Raw genomic sequence first — 21,405 nt, 5'->3', positions numbered from 1 at the left:
AAATCTAGTTCAAGGATTTTTAAAAAATTTTTTAGAGAAAATGTTGTACTGTGTCTCAGATTCCTGTGGAAATGATTCCCTCAGACTATTAATCGTTACCCTTCGTCTGCTCAGAAATGAGCGCCATGACCTTTGGATTAAAGCAAACCGGAGCGCAGACGGAGGCGGAGAATAATCCCGTTTTGTTTCCGGGACCTGCGAATGGGGGAGGAGTGAGCCGGGAGGTGAGCTTCAGTCATTAAGAGTGAAAGAGATGAAACACTAAAGTGTCTGCGATGCAAAAACGAGTAGAAGAAGGTCAGGTGACAAAGCTGCATGATAATTAAATACAGAACCGTCTGTGAGCGATGGGAAGCGAGATCCACATCCTTACTGTCTCACCTGTCTGCTTAGGTCCTAATCAAAGTCCCGACTGCTTTTAGTAGTTTTCGCGGAGAAAAAAAATGAAAAGCTTTTTGCTTCGCTGGGTTTTTATCTTCGCGATGCTGCAGCGGAGCGTCAGGCAGACGGCTGCTTCACCGGACACAGGTGAGTGTCCGAAACTGGAGATTAAAAAAAATACTGAGATGGAAAAGCAAACCTGTGATGATGCGGCGGGATGGCCTGCGGAGAGCACACCGCATACATATCCAGGCGGAAAAGTCGCTCTCTTATCTGTTACTGTGCAGAATTTAAAAAACGGGGTAATTTTCAGCGCAGCCTTGGCTGAAACGGAGAGAAGCAATCTCATCCCTCCAGCCGGAAAAGGAAACTAAACATGCAGGCAGAGATACAGGGGAATAGTTCAGAGCAGAGCAGGTGTGTTAGAATGACCTAGTCAAAGCCCAAACCTACTTCCATAAGAGAATCTGTGGCTTGAAATGTATGTTTAGAGATGCTCTCCATCCAATCTCATTAAGCTGGAGCTCCAATCACATTCAGTAAATTGGTTCTAATGAGGTTTGTTTGTGAGATTAAAGGTACATTTTGGAAATAACAACCATAATTTAAGCAAGTATTATTCATATCTTTAATTAAACTATTACTCTTATTGGTCTGATGTGATGTAACATGCTAAGCTTAAGTGTCCTGCTTTCATTGGCTGTGTGTGAAAAATAACAGAAAGACTTGGACACATTATTTTCAGTAATTTTCTAATTAATTGAATATGACTGGACTTTGCAAAAAAGAATGAACAAAATGTAGAAAAAACGCAGTTTTAGTTGCCGTGAAAGATGTTTCTACAATGTTTTAACACCACACTTTTCAGATTTCTATTTGCATAAAAATAAATAATATGACTTTATCTCATTTCACAATTATGTGTTGGTTGATTTTGGTTTATAACATAAAGGAGTTTGTGGCTGGAAAGTGACAAAATGTGAAGAAAGTTTAAACATTTTCTATAAATCCTAAATATCAAACGTTTGCTATATTGATGAACTGAAGACAATATAAAATGTTTCTCAGCTTAGCTAAACAAGCTAAAGTTTAAAAACTTGGAAGAGGAGAGTTCAGCGTTCTCTGAGCAAGTGACATATTTAAAGGCTGAAAACAAGCCTCCACTGAGATTTGCATGCAATGCTGGTTAAAAGCGTCAAGCTTCACGAAACAACAAATCATTTCACCACAGTCTGATTTGGGCAAGTTTTTACTTGGACGGTGCTGACTCAGAGCTCTAATGTTGTGCTTCACTTCATAAGTGCTAAACAGGCATTTAATTAAGGAGAGCACTTTGTGATCTAATCAGTGAAATTATCTGTAATAATTATGATTACTAGAAGTCACTTCAGGGTATCTCAGATGGAGAACATATTTAAAGTACTGTAAGCTAAAGTGCTCTTTACAGCCACATTCTAAACATAAAAAATATTTGCTGTTTTTTTTATTATATCTTTTTTAAATATTAGGATTTTGTAGTATAAATATGTACTAATTAAAGCTCAGACAGATCAAGGCAGATGTACAGATGCTATTTAAAGGGGCAGTATCATGATAAGTTGATTTTTTTTTAGCTTTATGTCATGTTATAATGTTATTCCCTCATCAAAAACATACCTGGAGGATTATCATGATTCATGCATGCTTGAGAAATCCTTTAATCTCCATGACAACCATTCACCTGTGCAAAACGTCTGATTGGACCTGGCACCGCCTTCAAGACAAAGCTCCTCCTTAGTTTCCAAGCTTCTGAGCTTCCCTTCACTCCTTCAGACTAGCCAGCAGCAATTAGCACATCTGCTGAGCTCATTACAGGAGCTACTTCTCAGTGCAACACTGGTAAAAAAAAAAAAAAAGAAAGAAAGAGCAGTTTTTAAAGAGACAGAGGCCCAATTTCAAGGCCTTAAGTCATATTTGATATAGATAATATTTTTATAGCAACTGAAGGAAACATAGTTACTTGATTGTGTTGTAAAATGCCACCATGTTTCTGGAAAATACATCACTGCCCCTTTAAACCATAAACTGTGATTGAAAGCAGACCAGTGGACCAACTCATCTGCCTGCATGAACTGGACAAAAAGTTATTTCCATATAGGAACATGTTACTAGAGTTTTCTTCAGCTGTAAAAAAAAAAAACAACAACTAATACTTAATAAAATATGTTCCCACTGAAGATCTGATAGTCAAAGTGTTTCTCTAGCTGTGGTTTGGTTATAGTTTAAGGTATTTGCATTATTAAACTTTAAAACATTTGGAATTTTTAGAAAGAAACAACTGGACCACTGCTTTCTCTCTTGACCTTCGTAGATAGTAGGTTGTGTTTTTATATCTACATATTGACCTACAAGTTAATGGCTGCTGTGTTTTTGCTTTTGACCAGGCCAGGATCGTTTCATCACAGTCTAATTATTTCTGTCCAAGCAACAAAGCTGCAAGTCTGCAGAAAAATGTATGTTCTGATGCAAATCTGCTAGATATAAACATTAATAGGAGCGGAGAGAGGCACGTTTACTCTTAGAGATATTATATTTAATTTACATATAAAACTGCAATGAGCTTGGAGAGTTTCAGCTTGAAAGTAGTTTGTCTCAGAACCTTACATTTATTCCACATGAAATTAATAGATTATATTATTAATTTGTGCTTTCTTACCTTCTGTAAGGTAAGAAGTTGTAGGTGAAGTTAATCTAAGATGGACAGGATGGTTTAGCATCTGTGTGTTTGATCTCAGTGCATTTTGAACGGATGCTCTGTGAACTTCACAGGATCATTAACATATTTTTCATTCATCTTTGCTGCTGTCCTCTGTGGCAGATGGCCCTGGTATCAGATGAGGCCGGTTCTCTGGCAGATGACATCCTCACATCGCTCAAACATGAACTCATTCACCTGAACCTTTCTGCAGAGGAATGTAGAGAGCAGAAAATTCCTCTGCATGCATTTTAACCAAGAAACGAGATGCATGCGATGTGTGTGTACCTCATTACCTCTGTTTTTTCCTATGAGGTTTCCCTTCACTGTTATTTGCTGCAATAAAGTCCCTGCCAGGCATTTCTCCCCCTCGACATTTGACTAGTTTCCCTCCACTTTTATGTGATAAATTGACTTTTATAATCAAATCCCTTGCCTCCTCATTACAGTAGAGCGAAATTTTGCTTGTAGCAACATTAAATTCAAATTAACTCCAGTATTTTCTGATGTGTTGATAATCGTGGCTCATATTCCTCTTGATGCATCTCATTGTTATATGAATCCCTCCTTAGGGACCGTATTGCACCTCTGAAAGTAATAAGATCAGCCATTATTCAGTGTGTTGTTGCTTCTTCAAAGCCGATATTCTTTGTACTTTTAGACACATTGAAAGCTAATAGTATGTCTGTCCTATTTTGATTCAAACAAAAATAACTATTGGATAAATTTATTCAGTCATCTTCTGACTTGGCTTTCAGTAAGTTTCATTCATGTTAGAAAAATACATTTTCATCCTGTCAATAATGTTTTTTTGGGGGGGTCAAAAGTTACTAAAATATTAAATATATAAATATCAATTTTGTAAGTTACTTTTGAAAAATAAACTATTAATCAAAAATCACATTTCACACATGTTTATACTTCCATTTTGGTCTCAGCTGCTTCTAAAAACAAACCAAGCGCTTAAAAAACACCCATTGTTTTTTGGGCAACAAGTTAATGTTTGTTGGATTCTGAAAAATGAACCGTTTCAAAACTTTAGTCGCATTCCACGGGCACCGTTACCTAGCAACCCCAGCCAGGCCAGCCCGTTACCTAGCAACCCAAGGGAAACGTCAGAATGTTCAGACCAGCTGGTTTGACCGCTGTATGCTCTGTTCAGTGACTGCTGGAAAAGACAAGTGTTTTGTTGTTGATTTACCATCCAGAAGCCTTTGCTGCATTCTTGTTGGTTGTTCAGGAGCTTGTTTCTGCTTTTCAAAGATATACGGTTGTATAATTGTGCATCTGCCGGCAGCCATTTTCACTCAGGCGGTGTAGCCAGCAGACGTTTATTAGGATTTAAAGTGACAAGAGGCCCTGAAACAGCTCAAAATAGGCAGAACTGACACGACTAAAATATCATTACCTAAGAATGATCTTGTGTAAAAAATGTAATTAACACATTTTAGCCCATAGACCCATCCTAACCTGTTCAAGGAAGCATAATAGATAGCTTTAAGTCTGAAATGTTATTATATAAATGATCTTATTTTCTCTCCTCCTCAGAGTTGAACTGCTGTGAAGGGGACATTCTCCTGTTGCTGGACTCCTCTGGAAGCGTGACCACTTCTGAGTTCTCTCGCTTTTTGACCTTTGTTGCCAAACTCCTCCACCCGTTTACCCTGGGCCGGGGCCACGTCAGGGTGGCTCTGCTGCTGGTGAGTACCACTCCTCAGCTGGAGTTCAGCCTGGATGTCCACAGCAACCAGGAGAGTCTGCTGAGAGCCCTGCAGAGCGTCCACCAGCAGCAGGGAGACACCAACACGAAGGCCGCCATAGAGCTGGCAAAGCGGCTGCTGTTGGAGGCAGACGGGGACGTCCCCAAGGTGCTGCTGTGGCTGACGGACGGAGTCCAGCCTGGAGACGTGGAGAAGGCGATGTCTGAGCTGAAGGCTCGCGGAGTTTATGTGTTAATTGTTTATACGATTCATGGCAACCACCGGGTGTTACAGCGCATGGCGACGCCTCCGCTGGAGTCACACCTGTACTCCGTGGACATGGAAAGCATCGACATCATTACAGAAGACCTGAGGGAGGCCATCATCAGTATGTGTGTGTGTTTTTAAATGTGTAATTAACTATAAATAAACAGCCCCTCATCTGGTGCTATTTGCTCCGTCCAGATGGTCTTGGGCTCTCGGAGTCATGGACTCTGTTGATTTATGATTGGGTAAAATCAACAGAAATCATTCATGTTTCCCTGTGATGTATATCCACCAGTTCAATGCTGTTAATGTTAATGCTGGATTGAATGGCTTCGTTCACTTCTTCCTCTGCCAGTACTAAAACTACAGGCAGACTCCAATTATAAAACAATGCAGAAAATAAATGTCATCGTTCAAAACTTCTCCTGATTGAGAAATTCAACTCAATGGGAGAAATGCCAGACTGAGTTGTGAAGAGAGATTATAATCAATCAAAATTGTGTAGAAAGACCAAAGTCAGGCTAATAAATGATACATATAATAATAAAGTACATTCTATTGTCTTCACCTCTTTTTTTTCCTGTAGAAATCATTCGTGCAGAACGACTGAGCGTGGTTCGATTGACTTCCCATAGTGCAGTGCTGCAATGGCGTCCTGTTCTGGCTGCTGACAGCGGTCACTATGAGCTGAGCTATAAAGCTGTGGATGATCGCCGCTCTGAGAAAACTAGGGTTCTCCCCAGCAGCTCCAGCCAGGCGGAGCTGACCCAGCTGCAGCCCGACACGACGTACACGGCCTCCCTCCGGCCAGAGTCCAACCAGCGGCTGCACAGCACACTGACTGTGAAGTTCACCACACTTCCTGGTAAAAATCACATGTCCGCTTTTTATTAGTTACACTTTCTTCTCCTTTACTAGAAAAGACAGAGGAGTAATGTGTTTTTTAAAATACATATTAAGTTTTTACAATGTGAAACATACATGAATTATGGAATAGTAAGAATATGTGTATGTAGCAGATTACTGGACAAAAAAAATTAATAAATATATTGATTCAGTAAAACAAAACAAAGCAAACTTCTTCTTTTTTTAAACAGCGATGCAACAAACAATTACTTAAAATCACCATATACGCTTCATAATGCCTGTCTATAAAGACATGAGTGACACATTAAGAGACGGACTGTGCATTTGGATCAATCTTATACTGGATGAAATGGCTCAAAAACTGCTGCAGGAAACTGCAGAATTTATTAACGAAGCTTTAGTTATCACTCTGCAATTTCTCCACATGGAGGATCTCATTAAGTTCAGCTAAACATATTTTAAACGAAATCACTTTATCCGATTTCTGCCATTTTAATTATTTTCTTGGCTATTACCATTCCATCCATACGTCGCAGTCGTTTGCATAGAGGTGCTGCAGTTCATAAATGAAGCAGAATATTAAAATAAAACACTGCACTTCTATATTTTTGAAAATGTCTCACTAATACTGGTAGAGTTTGAGACAAGGGGTCATGAGTAAAGTCTTAAACGTAACTATTTCTGCATTGAATGTTTTTCACATTCAATTTATCCCAATTTACACTTTAACTTTAGCATCTAGATGAAACTCTCTGGGTCACTCAAATTAAATAATTGACTTTGAGTCTAATTAAGACAGATTTAGCCTAATCAAGAACTTTTGACCTAATTTGCATTTATTAAATTAACTGAAATTACAGCGAACAACTTAAGTGTGAATCAAGAGGTCGGTTTAAATTCAGCATGTCTTTTTTTATCATTTCATTTAGATGTTTTAAGTCCAGCAGAGGTCACCTTGTCCGACCCTGGCCCCCGTCAGGTCCGCGTCAGCTGGGGCCCGCTGCAGCCGGCTCGGGTACAGCGATACACTCTGGAGTACGGAGCGATTCCAAGCGGTCGTGTTCACACTGTGGATGTGAGCAACCAGAAAAGCTCTGTGTTGCTGAGAAACCTGGAGCCAGGCACTCGGTACCTGATCACAGTGAGCGCTCTACACCTGGATGGAAAGGAGAGAGCCATGTCTGTGAGAGCCTGCACTCAGGAAGGTTGGTGCGTCAGGGTCAGCTCCTCCTTCAATGTCAGTGTCAGTTTATTTGTATAGCAAACAACAAATGTTGTTTCAATGAATAAAATTGGGTCTTGATATAAAAGCAGTACGGACACAAGGAACACTAATAGCAAAACTCTGGTCACCTCTGACTTTTATCTTAAATCTAGGAATATCTAAAGGTATTTCCACACCTGGTAGTCTGGTTCAACTCAGGACCAAGTTGCAACATTTGTTACATTTTCAGCTGGTGTGGTTCACTTTCACACTGCACTGTGTCAAATCAAACAAATTGAAAAAAACGTTCCCCTCCTCGCCTGAGGTGGCGCTGCACCAAGAACCAATAAATGAAACGACACGAAAACCTCCAAAAAAGATATGAGCGTAACTTCCTTCTTCACAAAATGGTAACAAAAATGGAGTGGCGTCAGATTTCAGTGATGGAGGGTTTCTCTTTTGTCTTTGGTAAAATCCACAAGCCATTTCATTGTCCCGCTGGCGCTAGACTCTTCCGTTTGTTTTGGTTGCATTTACCCAGCATGCCTTGCGCTGTAGTCTGCTTCCTGCCTCTGCAGCGGTCTCCAATCCATTCAAAGCCAGAGTTCATTTTAGTTGAAATGAGATCTGGGTTTTTTGGCGGACTGGTTTGTTTTTTTAGTCCTTATCGGAGTTTGATTGCACATTCACATCTTCAAAAACGAACTGGACTTTCCATACAATCAAACTAGAGTTTGATTAAAGTGGACTAAACACTGCTGGTGTGAATGCACCCTATGAGAAAATGGTTGGTTTACCGAAGTGCTCTTACTAGAGTGTGGTTGTTAAGAACGCGGAGATATGATAGAGTTAGGCCTTTTAAATGATAAAAGTAAGCAATAAAATCTTAAAATAAATCCTAAAGCAGACCTGTTAAAAGACAAGCTGCTGAATTTTGGATGATTTGTAGGCAATGAAGAGATGATTTTTATGTTCTAGCCCGGGATACAAAGCGTTACACTAATCCAACCCAGAGATAATAACAGAGTGACTCACAGTTCATTGTGGATTTTTGTCAGTTTTAAAGTGTTTTATTTACTTGTTGAAACTGTTTTCCCTGCAGTATAGAAACTGGTGTGTGTTTGTTTTTTCTGCAGAAGCTCGGCCCGCCCTGACCGACCTCCGGCTGACCCTGACAGATCAGCAGGAAGGGAATGAGGTCCAAGCATCCTGGCAGACCAACACAGAAGGACTGAAAGGTTACTGGGTCAGCTGGGAGAGAAAAGGTTCCCAAAACTCCCAGTCAGAACGCTCCCTCTCCACCGCTTATCTTCCCCCTTCGCCTCCTTCAGTCCGACTCGCCCACCCCGCTCCGAACAGCCGGGTGTGTGTGTCTCCTGTCTACAGCTCTGGACGAGGAGATGGGATCTGCTGCACTGCCAAGACAAGCAGCGGGTAGATGGCCTGACAGGATCCGTTCATCTAATTACTGCAATTATATTCATGAAGCGTTGGATTCTTACTGGAGTGTCTCTGTAGAGTATTTCAGTCTGTGTGGATGAAAACTGGGGAGTCAAACCGAGTATCTTACAGCACTGCAGATACATCCTAGTCTGTTATCTTATTTCCTGAGGTTTATTTTATTTGTGTACAGAAGATTTAGAGCAAAATCAGTCATGAAGATACTTTAATATCAGTCCAATCTGTCTCTTGTTTGCACCATCACTCACTTCATCTAAAGAAATGAAAACCTGGAACAAACACAAACCTTAAACTTGTGACATTTAAGTGTTTTAGCTATGATCTCCACTTCTTAAATTTATTTTTGCTGCTCCAGTTTTTAAGAGAATTAATTCCTTAGTTTAATTCCTTGTCTAATTAGTACAACTTTCTCTAAAAGATCCAATAGAAACACTTCTTTGTAATCAAATTGAAGCAGTGTTTATTAGGGCTAACTATTGATAAATTAATCCAGATTTATGTAAAGCACATCACTTATGCTAACTTCATGTTTTGTTCAACTCGTTTCCTTTTTTCTTGCACATTTATCGCCATCTAGAGGCTGGATCAAGTACAGTTGTGGTAAAAAAGAAAGCACACCCTCAGTCAAAATCATCCATTTTTTAATAATTCACAAAACTATTAAATACTCTGCTTAAATCCATAACTTCAATCATGTTGATGTTTAAAATGAAAGCTAAAATGCACATCCCAAAAATCTCTACAAAATACAGAATCATTTAATAAATTTGAATATTATTAAAATATTTTATCTGTAACTCAGTTCAATAAGTCAAACACATTACAAAGATTAATTGCAGACAAATTGATGTGTTCAACTCTTTATTTTAGTTAGTTTTCCACTAATAAAAACGTGACATAAAGGACCAGTCAGAAAAATAAGAAAAAAACATTTTAATACAGAAAATATGAGCTTGATAAAAAGCTTGCACTTTAATATTTATATAATATTAATATCTAAGGAGTTTAATACCTGCTTAAATATTATTTTCAAAAGGTACCTTTAATCAGACCAATGAGCCTCATTGGACCGTTAATTGTAATTTATTTAATTTGACTTTTTGTTAGCAGCGTACTCTCCTTTCAGTTTGAATCTATATTACAGTCAAGTCTGAGTAATGTTTGCTGAGATTGATAAAACATATTGATTAAAAGAAAATGACAAATATGTCATTATTCTGTTAAATGCATCTTTTTGAAAATATGTTTCTTTTCTCAATGCTGATTACTGCAGCTGTGAATAGATTTACAACCCTTGCTTAGCGTACTTCAGCTTTTTTCAAAATACATTTCTATGAAATGATTGCATTTCTATGACTGCTGATTTAAATAAATGCCTAAAATGCCACATTAAATCCTTTCTGGTGGTTAAATATATAATATCTGTGGTATTTATTTCGTTTTTATATTAACCATTGCACGTATTTCTCTTGATCAATGACATATTTTGTCACATTCGTGACTTAAGATTACTTTCTACTTTGTTTTCAGCTTCATATAAATGAAGTCTGAGATCTTCTGTTAACCAGCAGACAACCTGCTGCAGGTGGATGCATACACACAAAAATGTCTTCATTTCCTTCAGGTGCAAAGTCTAAAGTTGCAACTCAAGCACATTTTGCTCAGGGGAGTTGATTAATCTCCTGTGTTTCATTAACACACACTTTAATCTCCCTGAGGTTGAAAACATTGTGATGCTTTATGGCTTTTTACGGCTCATTTGGAGGTAAAATCATGGGTATGTGTAACCAAAAGGTCAATTTTCTGTATGATGTAGCACAAATGATTTTCTTCAGTTTTTGCTGCAGTGGAAAGATGTAAATATATCCAAAGAGCGAGAAAATCTACAAGCTGATTGCTTCCCTGATGCTTAAGTTACATAAGCAATATTCTTGGAAAGCTGATTTGGACTTTCTCAGTAAACATTCACAATGAAGGTGGAGCTTGATTTGGGGTGAGATGCTGCTGACATGAGTCCATAAATTAAAAATTTTAACTCGGTAGATCAAGACATGGAGCAAAAGGCAACCGTCAAACTTGTTGGGAAAGGACTTAGCACACCTCTTAGCGCCTTCTACATCATTCTGGTGGCTCTAGGAATTGTGGGTAATATCATTGTATTTGGAGTCATTGGAAAGAGTGTGATGGTGGAGCGCAGCACAAGACATCACTCGGACATTATTATCGTTAATTTGGCGGTGTCCAACCTCATGGTGTTACTTTTGAGGAACATGTTGCTTGTCTTTTGGGATCTGGGCTTCAAGGTATGAACTGCTTACAGAAACATCTGATGTTCTGCTCAAAAAACTAAAAACTATGGATAGAAAAGAGTAAAAAAAGTGTTTTGCTTGTGGAACTAGCTCTCATTTTGCACATAGAGTTTAGGTCCACTCACTGTTAGCAGAAATGTCATCGTATCTGGACTTTAAAGAGCTTCTTTTTCTTCATTTAGAACAAAAACTGTCAATCAATATTAAACAAAATAACTTGATACAAAACAAAAGTTTAATCTCATCGGATATTTTATCTATTCCATTTGAGGTCAAAATTATAAATACAGGTTCAAATTTATACATTTAATGCTACTTATAATGAATGAAATGCCCCCTAACAAATTGCACCAGAAGCATACTTTTTGAAGAACACACATCAGCTGTTCTTCATTGATCCAAAGCCAATCAATTTGACGTAATTTCAAATTCCTCAAAACAAACATTGGGTTTTAAACATATTCACAGTAACTGGGGATATCACTGCATCTTTCCACTTTTATTCCTTTTTGCTCCTTTTATCTTCTTAGTTTTCATTTACTTAGTTGTTTAGTTTAATGTTGCAAGCTTAGTTAAAGAGTTTATTGAATTAAATGTTTTAAATCAAATCAAATGTTATTTGTTTAGCACATGTCAGCAACAGGCCAGTTCAGAGCGCTTTACGTCATAAAAACACAAAAATCAACAACTGCAGTGTTACATTTTGCTGTCATTACACGTCAAAATGTTGGCTATTGTTTCATTTAAGGTACAAAAGCAACTGTGAACAGGTGGGGTTTTATTCACTTGTCTAAAGGATTAAAGGCAGATTTAAAGGAACTCACTGTTTCAGCAGTTTTGCAATTTTCTGGAAGTTTATTCCAGATTTGTGATGCATAGAAGCTGAATGCTGCTTCTCCAATGTTTGGTTCTGGTTCTGGTTCTGCAGAGTAAACTGGAACTGGACGTTGGTGTATATATGTAAGTAAATTCTTAGATTTTGGAGAAAAGTTGTCTGTATTTATTCTGTGTATGTGCAGGGCTTGGTGTGCGACCTCACTTCATCTATATTTTTGTAATGCCACACCTGACCAGGCAGGTATTCATAACGGAGCGCCTGAAAGCTAGCTGTATATTATTTCCTGATAATCGGGTGGTGCTCTGACTTGGTATTTTTATCTAAAATACTAACTTTGTTAAGAATTTCCTTTGGCACTTATTATTAGCAATCCATAGCCAAATGAAACCTATTGCTGCTCTACATTGTAGTTCCTATTTTAAAAAGTGGGTAAATGAAACAACCCACCCAAAAATCTGGACATAAGGATATAAACCAGTGAATAAAAATCAATCAGATATTTGCTGATCAGCAGAAAATCTGCTACAAGTGATTAAAGGTCTGCACTTCCTTCAGGGTGATGGCGCAACGGGTAAAGATGCAAAGCAAGCACATTTTCCTTAGGGGAGTTGATTAATCTCTCGTGTTTCATTAACACACACTTTAATTTCCCAGAGGTTGGAAAAATTGTGATGTTTTATATCTTTCTGTGGTCCATAAGGAAGTCAAATCGTCGGTAGGTGGAACCAAGAAATCAATTTTCAGCTTGATTTGAACTTTCTCAGTAAACATTCACAATGAAGCTGGAGCTTGATTTGGGACGAGATGCTGACATGAATTCAGCAATTCAACATTTTAACACAACGGCTGAAATTATGGAGCAAGACACAACCAAAATACTTGTGGGAATGGGACTTCGTTCACCTCTGTCTCCTGCACTGACCGCCTTCCACATCACTCTTGTGGCCCTAGGAATTGTGGGTAATATCACTGTGTTTGGAGTCATTGGAAAGAGTGTGATGATGGAGTGCAGCACGAGACATCACTCGGACATTATTATCGTTAATTTGGCGGTGTCCAACCTCATGGTGTCTTTTGTCAGGAACATACTGCTTATCATTTCAGACCTGGGCTTCAGGGTGTGAACTGCTTACATAAACATCTGATATACTGATAAAAAAGTAAAAATATGCATTGGAAGCAACTCATGGAAAAATGTTGTACTTGTTGAACTAGATCTCATTTTACACATGCAGTTAAAGTCAGAAGTTTAGAAACACAGAGTGTATATGATATCCATGACCTCAGGAAATATAAATATGTGCAATATGGTGCATACACATACAAACCATTTTAAGATAAAGTAAAAACATTATTTATGTATATGTATCTTATTGTAATGGCAGTACTTAATTTGCTAAAAATATATATATATATTTCTGACATAAGACCCCAAAATGTATTCAGTTTCAACTTGGTTTTGAAGCTAGTTTAGCTTGTAAAAAAAAGGGAAACTCCAAACAAGTATATTAAGCTTTTTAAACTAATAATGCTTATTATTACATTATAAAAATAAATGGGAGATTATTGGGGTTTTTTTTTACCCATACCCAGCCTGAACATGGTTAAAATCTGTGAGTAAATATTTCTCTGAGTGTTACCTAACAAAATCTTTGCACTTCCTTCAGGTTGATGGTGAAAGATGGAAAGCTGCAACTCAAGCACAATTTGATCAAGAAAATTGATTAATCTCTTGTGTTTCATTAACACACACCTTAATCTCCCTAAGGTTGAAAACATTGTGATGCTTTGTTGCTTTCTCTGGCTCATGTGGAGACTGGCTCATCAGTAGGTGGAACCAAAAGGTCCATTTTCAGCTGTGATGTCACTGGAAGGATCTTCTTCAGGTTGTACATATTTGCGGTATTCTTGGATGTTCACCTGATTTGGACTTTCTCAGTAAACATTCACAATGAAGAGGGAACTTAATTTGGGCCGGGATGCTGACATGGGTTCAGAAATTCTACATTTTGAAACAACGACTCAAGATATGGAGCAAGAGACAACCACTAAGCTTGTGGGGATGGGATTTCGCACCGCTGTTTCCCCTGCAGAGAGTGACTTTTACATCATTTTGGTGGCTCTGGGAATTGTGGGTAATTCTATTGTGATAGGAGTGATTGGAAAGAATGTGATGATGGATCGTGGGCCGGGACATAACTCAGACATCATTATTGTCAATTTGGCGGTGTCCAATCTAATGGTGTCCATCATGAGGAACCTGCTGCTTATCATTTCAGACCTGGGCTTCAAGGTATGAACTGTTTAAATACACATCTGATGTGCTGCTCAAAAAACTAAAGTATGTTTGGGAAGCAAACCATTGAAAAGTGTTTTGCTTTTCTAGTTCAACAGCTCAAAATTTGAACTGTTGAACTAGCTCAAATTTGACCTCATATCTTTATATCTGGACTACAGCTTCTGTAACCACCTTTTTTTCAATGTTGATTAATTTCGTAACAAAAATGTCAACAAATTTTAAACAAAGTAACTGGATGCAAAGTTTCATTCATCATCGGCAAGCTTCTGCCACAGTTCTGAGTTCATATATTTGTCATCTCCTCTTTCCAGAGCTGGTTTATGTGTCTTAGTTGGTTTCCTGTCAAGGACATCACATTTTATTTCACAGATTTTTCAAGACAGACGAGATTAGGAGCTATTCTCCTAGCTTAATGTAACCTTTATGTTCCTAATGGTTCTGTGTAAATACTGAATTGTTTCAACCGTTTGACCCAAACTGCCAACCGTTAGATGAAACTAAATCTGTTGGGATGTTCAAGAACAACCCAGGGTGAACCAAGGCTTGAGTCCATCAGAAAGCAACTGGGACAACAGTGTCACTTGTCCAAATTAAAGACAGTATTACACCGCTGTAAACTGAAAGAGTGTCATTAATTGTTGACGTGGCAGGAGATAGGCAGAAACTCTTTAAAACCAAACCAAACTGACGGAAATATAGGGATAAAAAGACCAAAAGACACCTAGTTATGCTAGGTGCTAACATGCTAGTTATGTTAGAAAACACAACAATCTGACAATAACTGGAAACCAAAGCAAGTAGTTGATTGCACCAATTCAGAACAGCTGATACCAAATAAACACAGATTGGGAGACAGATTTGGTGGCGTGACATTTCCTGTTTCATCCACAGTCTTCAGTCCACAACTTTTTTTTTATTTTTAAGCAGTTATGAGGCACAGTAGCAAAACACTAGATGACTGCTGCACAAGTTACTCAACAGGCTGTTGCTAAGTAACCAAAGAGTGAGTGAGTTGCTAGGTAACCAAAGAGTGAGTGAGTCAGTTGATTCCACCAACTTTGCTTAGCTGGCTATATTAAAGCCTTTCCTCTGCCTACATCCCCCAGAATGCTGTGTGGTTCTGGATCAGAGTTCAGTTAATATTCTTGAATACTGAATTTTCCACCAGACATACTATTTATTGATATTGATCACGTGTCTATCACAATTTATATCGTTATTGATTTATTGTCCATCGGCCCTATGATCTAAATGCAGAGTGTACTCCAAGACATGAAAACACACAAAGCTCACCCAAACAAAATATCTCTTTTCCAGCTCTACTCCTCCAAAGGCTGGTGTCAGTTCCTGATGGGAGTCTGGGTCTGGTTGCGGTCGGTCAACGTGTGGTCAACGTTCTTCCTCAGCGCGTTCCACCTCCACACTCTGAAGCGCGTGACTCCGACTATTGGAGACCTTCAGGGGCCAAGGAGCACCTATAGGACCCTGCTGCTGAGCCTGGCCATCATCTGGATTTTAAACTTTCTTTACTCCATTCCTGCTCATATTTTCTCCACCAGTGGCAATGAAAACACCACAGAGGTGAGACAAACATGAAGTTTGCATGTTTTTCCCAGGCATTTATAATCCTTCTTTGTTTGTCCAAAGAAGCAGCTCCAGTAGGCTGACTTCACAACAGACACACAAACACTCAACATTGAAAGACTATCACACAATTGGTAACTGAAACATTATTTTGTATCAAAAATTAAAACATACCTTACAATATACTTGTAGGTATGTTTACTGTCAACTTGATTACTGATGGTAATCAAGTAGGTGATTGCCATCAGTTCATCAACCTATATCTGAACCTATACATTAAATAAACTACAATAAATAACCTTAAACAAACTACAGAGCAATGGCTCCCAATGAGCAGTTAACAGCAGTTAACAGTTGTAAAATTGAACATCGCTGGAATGCATATTGATTATAACACCGAACAACATATGCAAAATATTGCAAAATTTACAATAAGTGATGTATATGATTACATTTGTCTAAAATATGTGTTAAAAATGTAAAGCATGTAAAGAAAACACAGAGTTGACAGTAACAGTTAAAAAATAGCAACAGGAAAGGGGGAGGAGCTGCCAGCTACCAGTTGCTACGGTAACCACCAACCGTCAAGAGCAACATAAAAATGTCAGGAGAAAATAACTTTTTGACTGCGCAAAAATGAATTTGAAGAATAAATAAACCAGTTTTGACAAACGTTATAACTATAGTATTGTTAAAATTAAACTCTGTTACAAATATGTGGGTTATTTCTATTTCAGAAATCAGAAACCAAAATATGACTTTTGTTCATTTATCAAGTTATAATTCCACCGTTTATTTCTACATTTATAAATGTCAGAGTACCAAACAAAATATTTAATTAACAACGAAATTTTTAAGTTATTATAACTAAATACTTAGTTATTTTTGCTAACTAAATATTTAGTTCCATACTAAATATTTATTTCACAAAAACGAAACATATAATTTTCAAACTAAATACTTATTTTACAAACTAAATATTAGATGTTCAATTGAGAACTAAATATTCAGTTTGCCAACTCAATATTTAGGACCAACTAAATATTTAATTCCTGTTAATTTTTTGTGTAACTTTACAAACGGCACCCTATTAAACCCAGCCTTAATCACAATAACTTTTGGAAACAGACTCCACAACCCTGAACGACTACCTGGATATAAGAAATGGACGGATTATCTTTCTAATTTGCATTTCTTCTTCCTCCTCCTCTGATCTCAGACTCTCATGTTGGTGAGCAGCACAACGCGCCCCCTGCTGGGCTGTGTGTGGAACTTCCCGTCAAACTACTCTGGCCTGGCCTACGCCACCACATCCATGATGGTCCATGAAATATTCCCAATCATCTTGATGGTGGTCACCAACATGATGTCTCTCTACATTCTCAACACTTACGGCCGGTCGAGGGGCTCTGTTCAGGACGTCCCTGTTTTAAAACGAGTGCCAGCAGAGAAGCGAGCCGCCAAGGTAAGACAGACCCTAGAGTCCAAATACTGTTCCAAGACTACTAGAACGGTATTTGTTCCAATACTGTTGATATTGGAACAAACATCAACAGTATTTGTTCCAAAAGTTTGTTTTTGATCTTCCATGGATGAATTTCTTTTATTTCTAGGTGATTCTTGCTCTTGTCATGCTTTTCATCGTCTCTTGGGGAACCAGCATCATCTCTATCAACTATTTCAACTACAACCGAGGCTCCTCAGCTGAGTTTCTGCTGGTCGTAGCTCGCTTCGGAAACAGCATCTTCATCACCATGTCTCCTGTTGTTCTGGCAATCGGCCACCGCCGGCTTCGTTCGTGCATGAAGTCTTCTGTCTCTGACTGAAATTTTCTGGGTGAAGAGCAACACTTGGTCCTTTAGGCCACAAAACAATCCCAGTAAATCCTCCATCCACCTGTTGTTCAAAGTGTTTGTTAGAGTGGATACAATGCCTCGCAAAATTATCCATGCTTCTTGAACTTTCTCACATGTCTTCATGCTTAAAGATGAAGATCTGAAATGTGGGGCAAATGTGTTTTGCCCCTTCTTTACTGCATTGGCCGACAGGTGCAAATGAGCAGCAAACACCGGAATGATGCAAACTCCAAAACACACAAACACAAAACAAAACCCAAATGCAACCGAAAAATGCTGCAATTTTTCAAAAGACCACAATGAACTAAACCAATTCAAATGGAAACTACAGCAATCACAAGAAATAGAAGCAAAAGGGAAAATGCAGAAAATAGCAAAAATGAATAGTATGAAATGCTGCAAACTTGCTGTATAAAACAGAAGTTCTTTTTGCTTGCAGCATTTTTTCTGTTGTATTCGTTCTCTTTCAAGCAGGACTCCTTAAAACTACATGGAATTGATTAAGCATGTTCATAAGGCAGAAATTGTTCAATCAAAATCCAACTTAAATCCAATTGAGATGATAACACTTGAGCTATTCTGCAAAGGAAACCGAAATAAAAATGTCAGTCTTAATATAGATGGTGGCAGAGAGATCAGCCCTAAGACTTGCAGCAAAGATGGTTCTGCAAGATATTGACTTTGTGTAAAAACATTGAAAGCGTGTCGATACTTTTGTGAAACCCTCATGAGTTTGTATATTTACTGCGTGGCCACGTCTTTTTAATTTATTATGTGGCTTGGTTTTTTACAAAGGTCTTGCAAAATCAGCAAAACAGTTCAATATAACTAACCTTAATATTTAAACAAAACAAATAAAAAATGCTGATCTCACTCAACAAACAAAATGAATAAACAAAGATAAAAGTCAAGTCTTGTAGGACAGTTTCTGATGTGTCTGATTATTTTTATTTTTTTTCATGTGTAATTTAGCTACTGGAAAATTTGAGCGAATCAAGATGATGGTTTTTGTGTCAATCACACAGGATGAACCCCTCATTTTGTTTCCCACCCCACACAACCAAAAAACAAAGAAACACCACACACTCACCCACTATGTGTTCACTATGCAAGAAAAACTGTACATTTGTATATTTGTAACTTTTCTGAACCCTTAAAAGCTAAACAAAATTCTTAACACATTAAACTCTCCCATTAAACTGGAAGAGTTCCTCCCAGTGTTTTTTAAACTGAGAGAAACCCACGCCACACTCAAAGTGTACAAAAAAGCAACAGAAAAAGTATTTTTGGCAGAACCTTTTATTTTTGGGACAGTTTGTGATGCCCCACATTCTGTGCCGCCATGGGTGGAGAGCCGTATCACCCAAATGAAATCCACTACTGAGCAACATGCTAGATATGTGCAAACAATCTGTACAAATGAGATGAGAAATTGATTTGTTTTTGTTTGTTTAGATTCAAATAAATGAGTTCCAATAAATAAGTTAGAGAATAACAAAGGAATTAAAAATGATATGTGATTCTTGATTTATTCAGTGAAGGAAGAAATATTTTACCTTCATTATCTGTGTGGCATAACTTTGTCTTTGACCATTTTAACCTTAACCTCTTTCTTAGCAACAAAACTGGGTTTTTTTCCGCTTGTTTTGAGGGACTTTTTCCCACTTTCAGTCTCCTGGCTGTGAGGAACGTTGGTCCACATCAGAATCAAGCTCCTGATTTTCCTCCTCAGCTTCCCGTGTCCCAGAGCCACCACAAGCGGACTGAATCCCACAAACAGCGAAGCAGAGAAGTGGGCCACGGTTAGCAGCCCCTCGGCGTGACGCCCACCGTCATAGTTGTAGTAGGTCACCGCGGCGACCTGCAGGACCCAGCAGATCACAAAGAGCGACACGAGAGACACGATTACATGAGCGGCCTTACGCTCAGTGGACACTTGTTTGTCCAGCTCCCCGTGGCTTCCTGACTCCGAGGTAACGGCTCGGATGTGCTTGACCAGGGAGTGAAGGATCAACAAGTTGGTGAAAACCATCACAACCAGCGGCAGAACCTCGTTGAGCGCAAGAGAAGTGGATGCGAAGGCCGAGCCTTGTTGGTCGCTGGGAAACTTCCAGGCGCAGCCCAGCAGAGGCCGTGTGGTGCAGCTGATCACCATCAGCTCCACGGTGGCGTTGCTTTCAACGCGAGTAGTGAACAACAGCGCCGGGATTGAGAAGACCAGATTAGCGCCCCACACCAGTCCCAGCACCACCCACACCCGCCGCCGCTCCCTCTGCAGCGTCAGAGGTCCAAAGGTCACATGTTGTCGCCTCAGGGTCGTGCAGTGGAAGATGCTGAGCGTCAGCGTCACCCAGCAGCCCACGGCTCGCCACCACACCCACAGCAGCATGAAGATCCTGCACCAGACCGGAGACAGGGACATGTCCAGGCCCAGGTCGGACACGAATATGGGCACGGTGCGGAAAAGAGAGGTGAGCAGGTTGGCCAGAGACAGGTGGACTAAGATGGTGTCGGAGGGAGAGAGTCTCCGAGACGGACTCTCAAAAGCAGTTTGAAACACCTGAGTGGAGAAATACAACAGACTGAAGTCAATCACTGAAAAAACACAAACGCATTTTAGTCTGGTTTCTAATGCAAATATCTTAATACTCCTGAAATAAAACAAAACTAAGTAACTTTTCAGAAAGATACAGCTTAAGAAAATAAGAGCCCACTGCACTGAACCCCATTGAAAACCTCCTGGTTTTTCCACTAAATATTGATTTCTGAACTGAGTTAAAACATTAAAATTGTTGTTTCTAAATGAATATGAACTTGTTTCTTTGCATTATTTGAGGTCTGAAAGCTCTGCATCTTTTTCATTATTCTGACCATTTCTCATTTTCTGCAAATAAATACTAAATTTTTGCTTGGAATTTCAGAGACATGCTGTCAGTAGTTCATAGAATAAAAGAACAATGTTCATTTTACTCAAACATTTACCCATAACGAGTAAAATCAGAGAAACTGATCATTTTAAGTGGTCTCTTTTTTTTCCCCCCAGAGCTGTATATGACCTTGATTTAAATTTTTTTTAAAACCAGTGGAAAAATACTTTTTCATCAATATTGACAAATTATTGACTTAAAACAAGCTGCTATATCTTACTGAAAGGTTTCTTGTTTTGCCTTATTTAAAGTATACTGAGTTATTTTCACTAGAAACTAAAACAAAAATGCCCGGTAAGATTTTGTGTAAAAACCTTCTAGTCATACATTAAAAGGATATTTGCTCTCTCACCACATGGATGACCAAGATGTTTCCCAAAATCCCAGAAAAAACCAAGAGGCCAAACAAAATAGCCTCTACAGTAAGAACCTCTGCCATGGCGTCATCCTTTCCTTTCAGACACGGGTCAGAAGGTCACACACAGTGCTGCTGCTCCCGACTGCTGGACTGTTTTATATGTGTTCATACTGACAAATGATTAAATCCATCACACATGATAAATCTCTGCTGACCAAGATTATGGTCCATTTAATCCAAAACATCAACATGTCCCATGTGTTACAGACCAACAGAACGTCAACACGTTTAATCACATTATTTACATACAAAGGAAAAACTAATAGTTGAACTACTTATCTATTCAGTTTACTCTATTTTTGTTTAATTCAAACATATTCACAGTCACTATTCAAATACCATAATATAATCTGTTATTACCTTTTGTTTGATAATGAGCATAGACAGAAGTAACTTATTTAATAAATAGATAGATAGACAGACAGACAGACAGACAGACAGACAGACAGACAGACAGACAGACAGACAGACAGACAGACAGACAGACAGACAGACAGACAGACAGACAGACAGACAGACAGACAGACAGACAGACAGACAGACAGACAGACAGACAGACA

General features: G+C 38.6%; 3 protein-coding genes across 3 annotated transcripts; 2 read left to right on the top strand and 1 right to left on the bottom strand.

The window, feature by feature from the left end:
- Positions 1 to 212: 212 nt before the first annotated feature.
- On the top strand, positions 213 to 10,028 carry vwa1 (von Willebrand factor A domain containing 1). The gene is made up of 5 exons (XM_005807307.3): positions 213 to 528; positions 4,664 to 5,203; positions 5,669 to 5,947; positions 6,879 to 7,154; positions 8,290 to 10,028. Exons 1-5 carry the CDS (start codon positions 444 to 446, stop codon positions 8,589 to 8,591), a joined length of 1,482 nt encoding a protein of 493 aa, XP_005807364.2. The 5' UTR covers positions 213 to 443; the 3' UTR covers positions 8,592 to 10,028.
- A 3,795-nt stretch (positions 10,029 to 13,823) lies between these two features.
- On the top strand, positions 13,824 to 17,470 carry LOC102230035. The gene is made up of 4 exons (XM_023324582.1): positions 13,824 to 14,054; positions 15,378 to 15,641; positions 16,864 to 17,109; positions 17,258 to 17,470. The coding sequence occupies exons 1-4, from the start codon at positions 13,824 to 13,826 to the stop codon at positions 17,468 to 17,470; spliced, it is 954 nt and encodes a 317-aa protein (XP_023180350.1).
- A 1,591-nt stretch (positions 17,471 to 19,061) lies between these two features.
- LOC102230298 (tachykinin-like peptides receptor 86C) lies at positions 19,062 to 20,866 on the bottom strand. Its single transcript, XM_005807309.1, has 2 exons — positions 20,780 to 20,866; positions 19,062 to 20,060 (listed from the first exon to the last, which is right to left on the bottom strand). The coding sequence occupies exons 1-2, from the start codon at positions 20,864 to 20,866 to the stop codon at positions 19,062 to 19,064; spliced, it is 1,086 nt and encodes a 361-aa protein (XP_005807366.1).
- Between the last annotated feature and the right edge of the window lie 539 nt (positions 20,867 to 21,405).

Source organism: Xiphophorus maculatus, chromosome 20 (genome assembly GCF_002775205.1).
Source record: "Xiphophorus maculatus strain JP 163 A chromosome 20, X_maculatus-5.0-male, whole genome shotgun sequence".
Lineage (NCBI taxonomy): Eukaryota > Metazoa > Chordata > Actinopteri > Cyprinodontiformes > Poeciliidae > Xiphophorus > Xiphophorus maculatus.
This window is presented reverse-complemented; position numbering and strand designations above follow the sequence as displayed.

Excerpts from the sequence above, each read along its gene's own strand:
- vwa1 (XM_005807307.3), top strand. The coding sequence starts at position 444 with ATGAAAAGCTTTTTGCTTCGCTGGGTTTTTATCTTCGCGATGCTGCAG. Across the intron at positions 5,948-6,878 it reads GAAGTTCACCACACTTCCTG|ATGTTTTAAGTCCAGCAGAG; the intron begins GTAAAAATCACA and ends CATTTCATTTAG. Across the intron at positions 7,155-8,289 it reads GAGAGCCTGCACTCAGGAAG|AAGCTCGGCCCGCCCTGACC; the intron begins GTTGGTGCGTCA and ends TTTTTTCTGCAG.
- LOC102230035 (XM_023324582.1), top strand. The coding sequence starts at position 13,824 with ATGGGATTTCGCACCGCTGTTTCCCCTGCAGAGAGTGACTTTTACATC. Across the intron at positions 14,055-15,377 it reads TTTCAGACCTGGGCTTCAAG|CTCTACTCCTCCAAAGGCTG; the intron begins GTATGAACTGTT and ends TCTCTTTTCCAG. Across the intron at positions 17,110-17,257 it reads CAGAGAAGCGAGCCGCCAAG|GTGATTCTTGCTCTTGTCAT; the intron begins GTAAGACAGACC and ends TTTTATTTCTAG.
- LOC102230298 (XM_005807309.1), bottom strand. The coding sequence starts at position 20,866 with ATGGCAGAGGTTCTTACTGTAGAGGCTATTTTGTTTGGCCTCTTGGTT. Across the intron at positions 20,061-20,779 it reads ACATCTTGGTCATCCATGTG|GTGTTTCAAACTGCTTTTGA; the intron begins GTGAGAGAGCAA and ends TTCTCCACTCAG.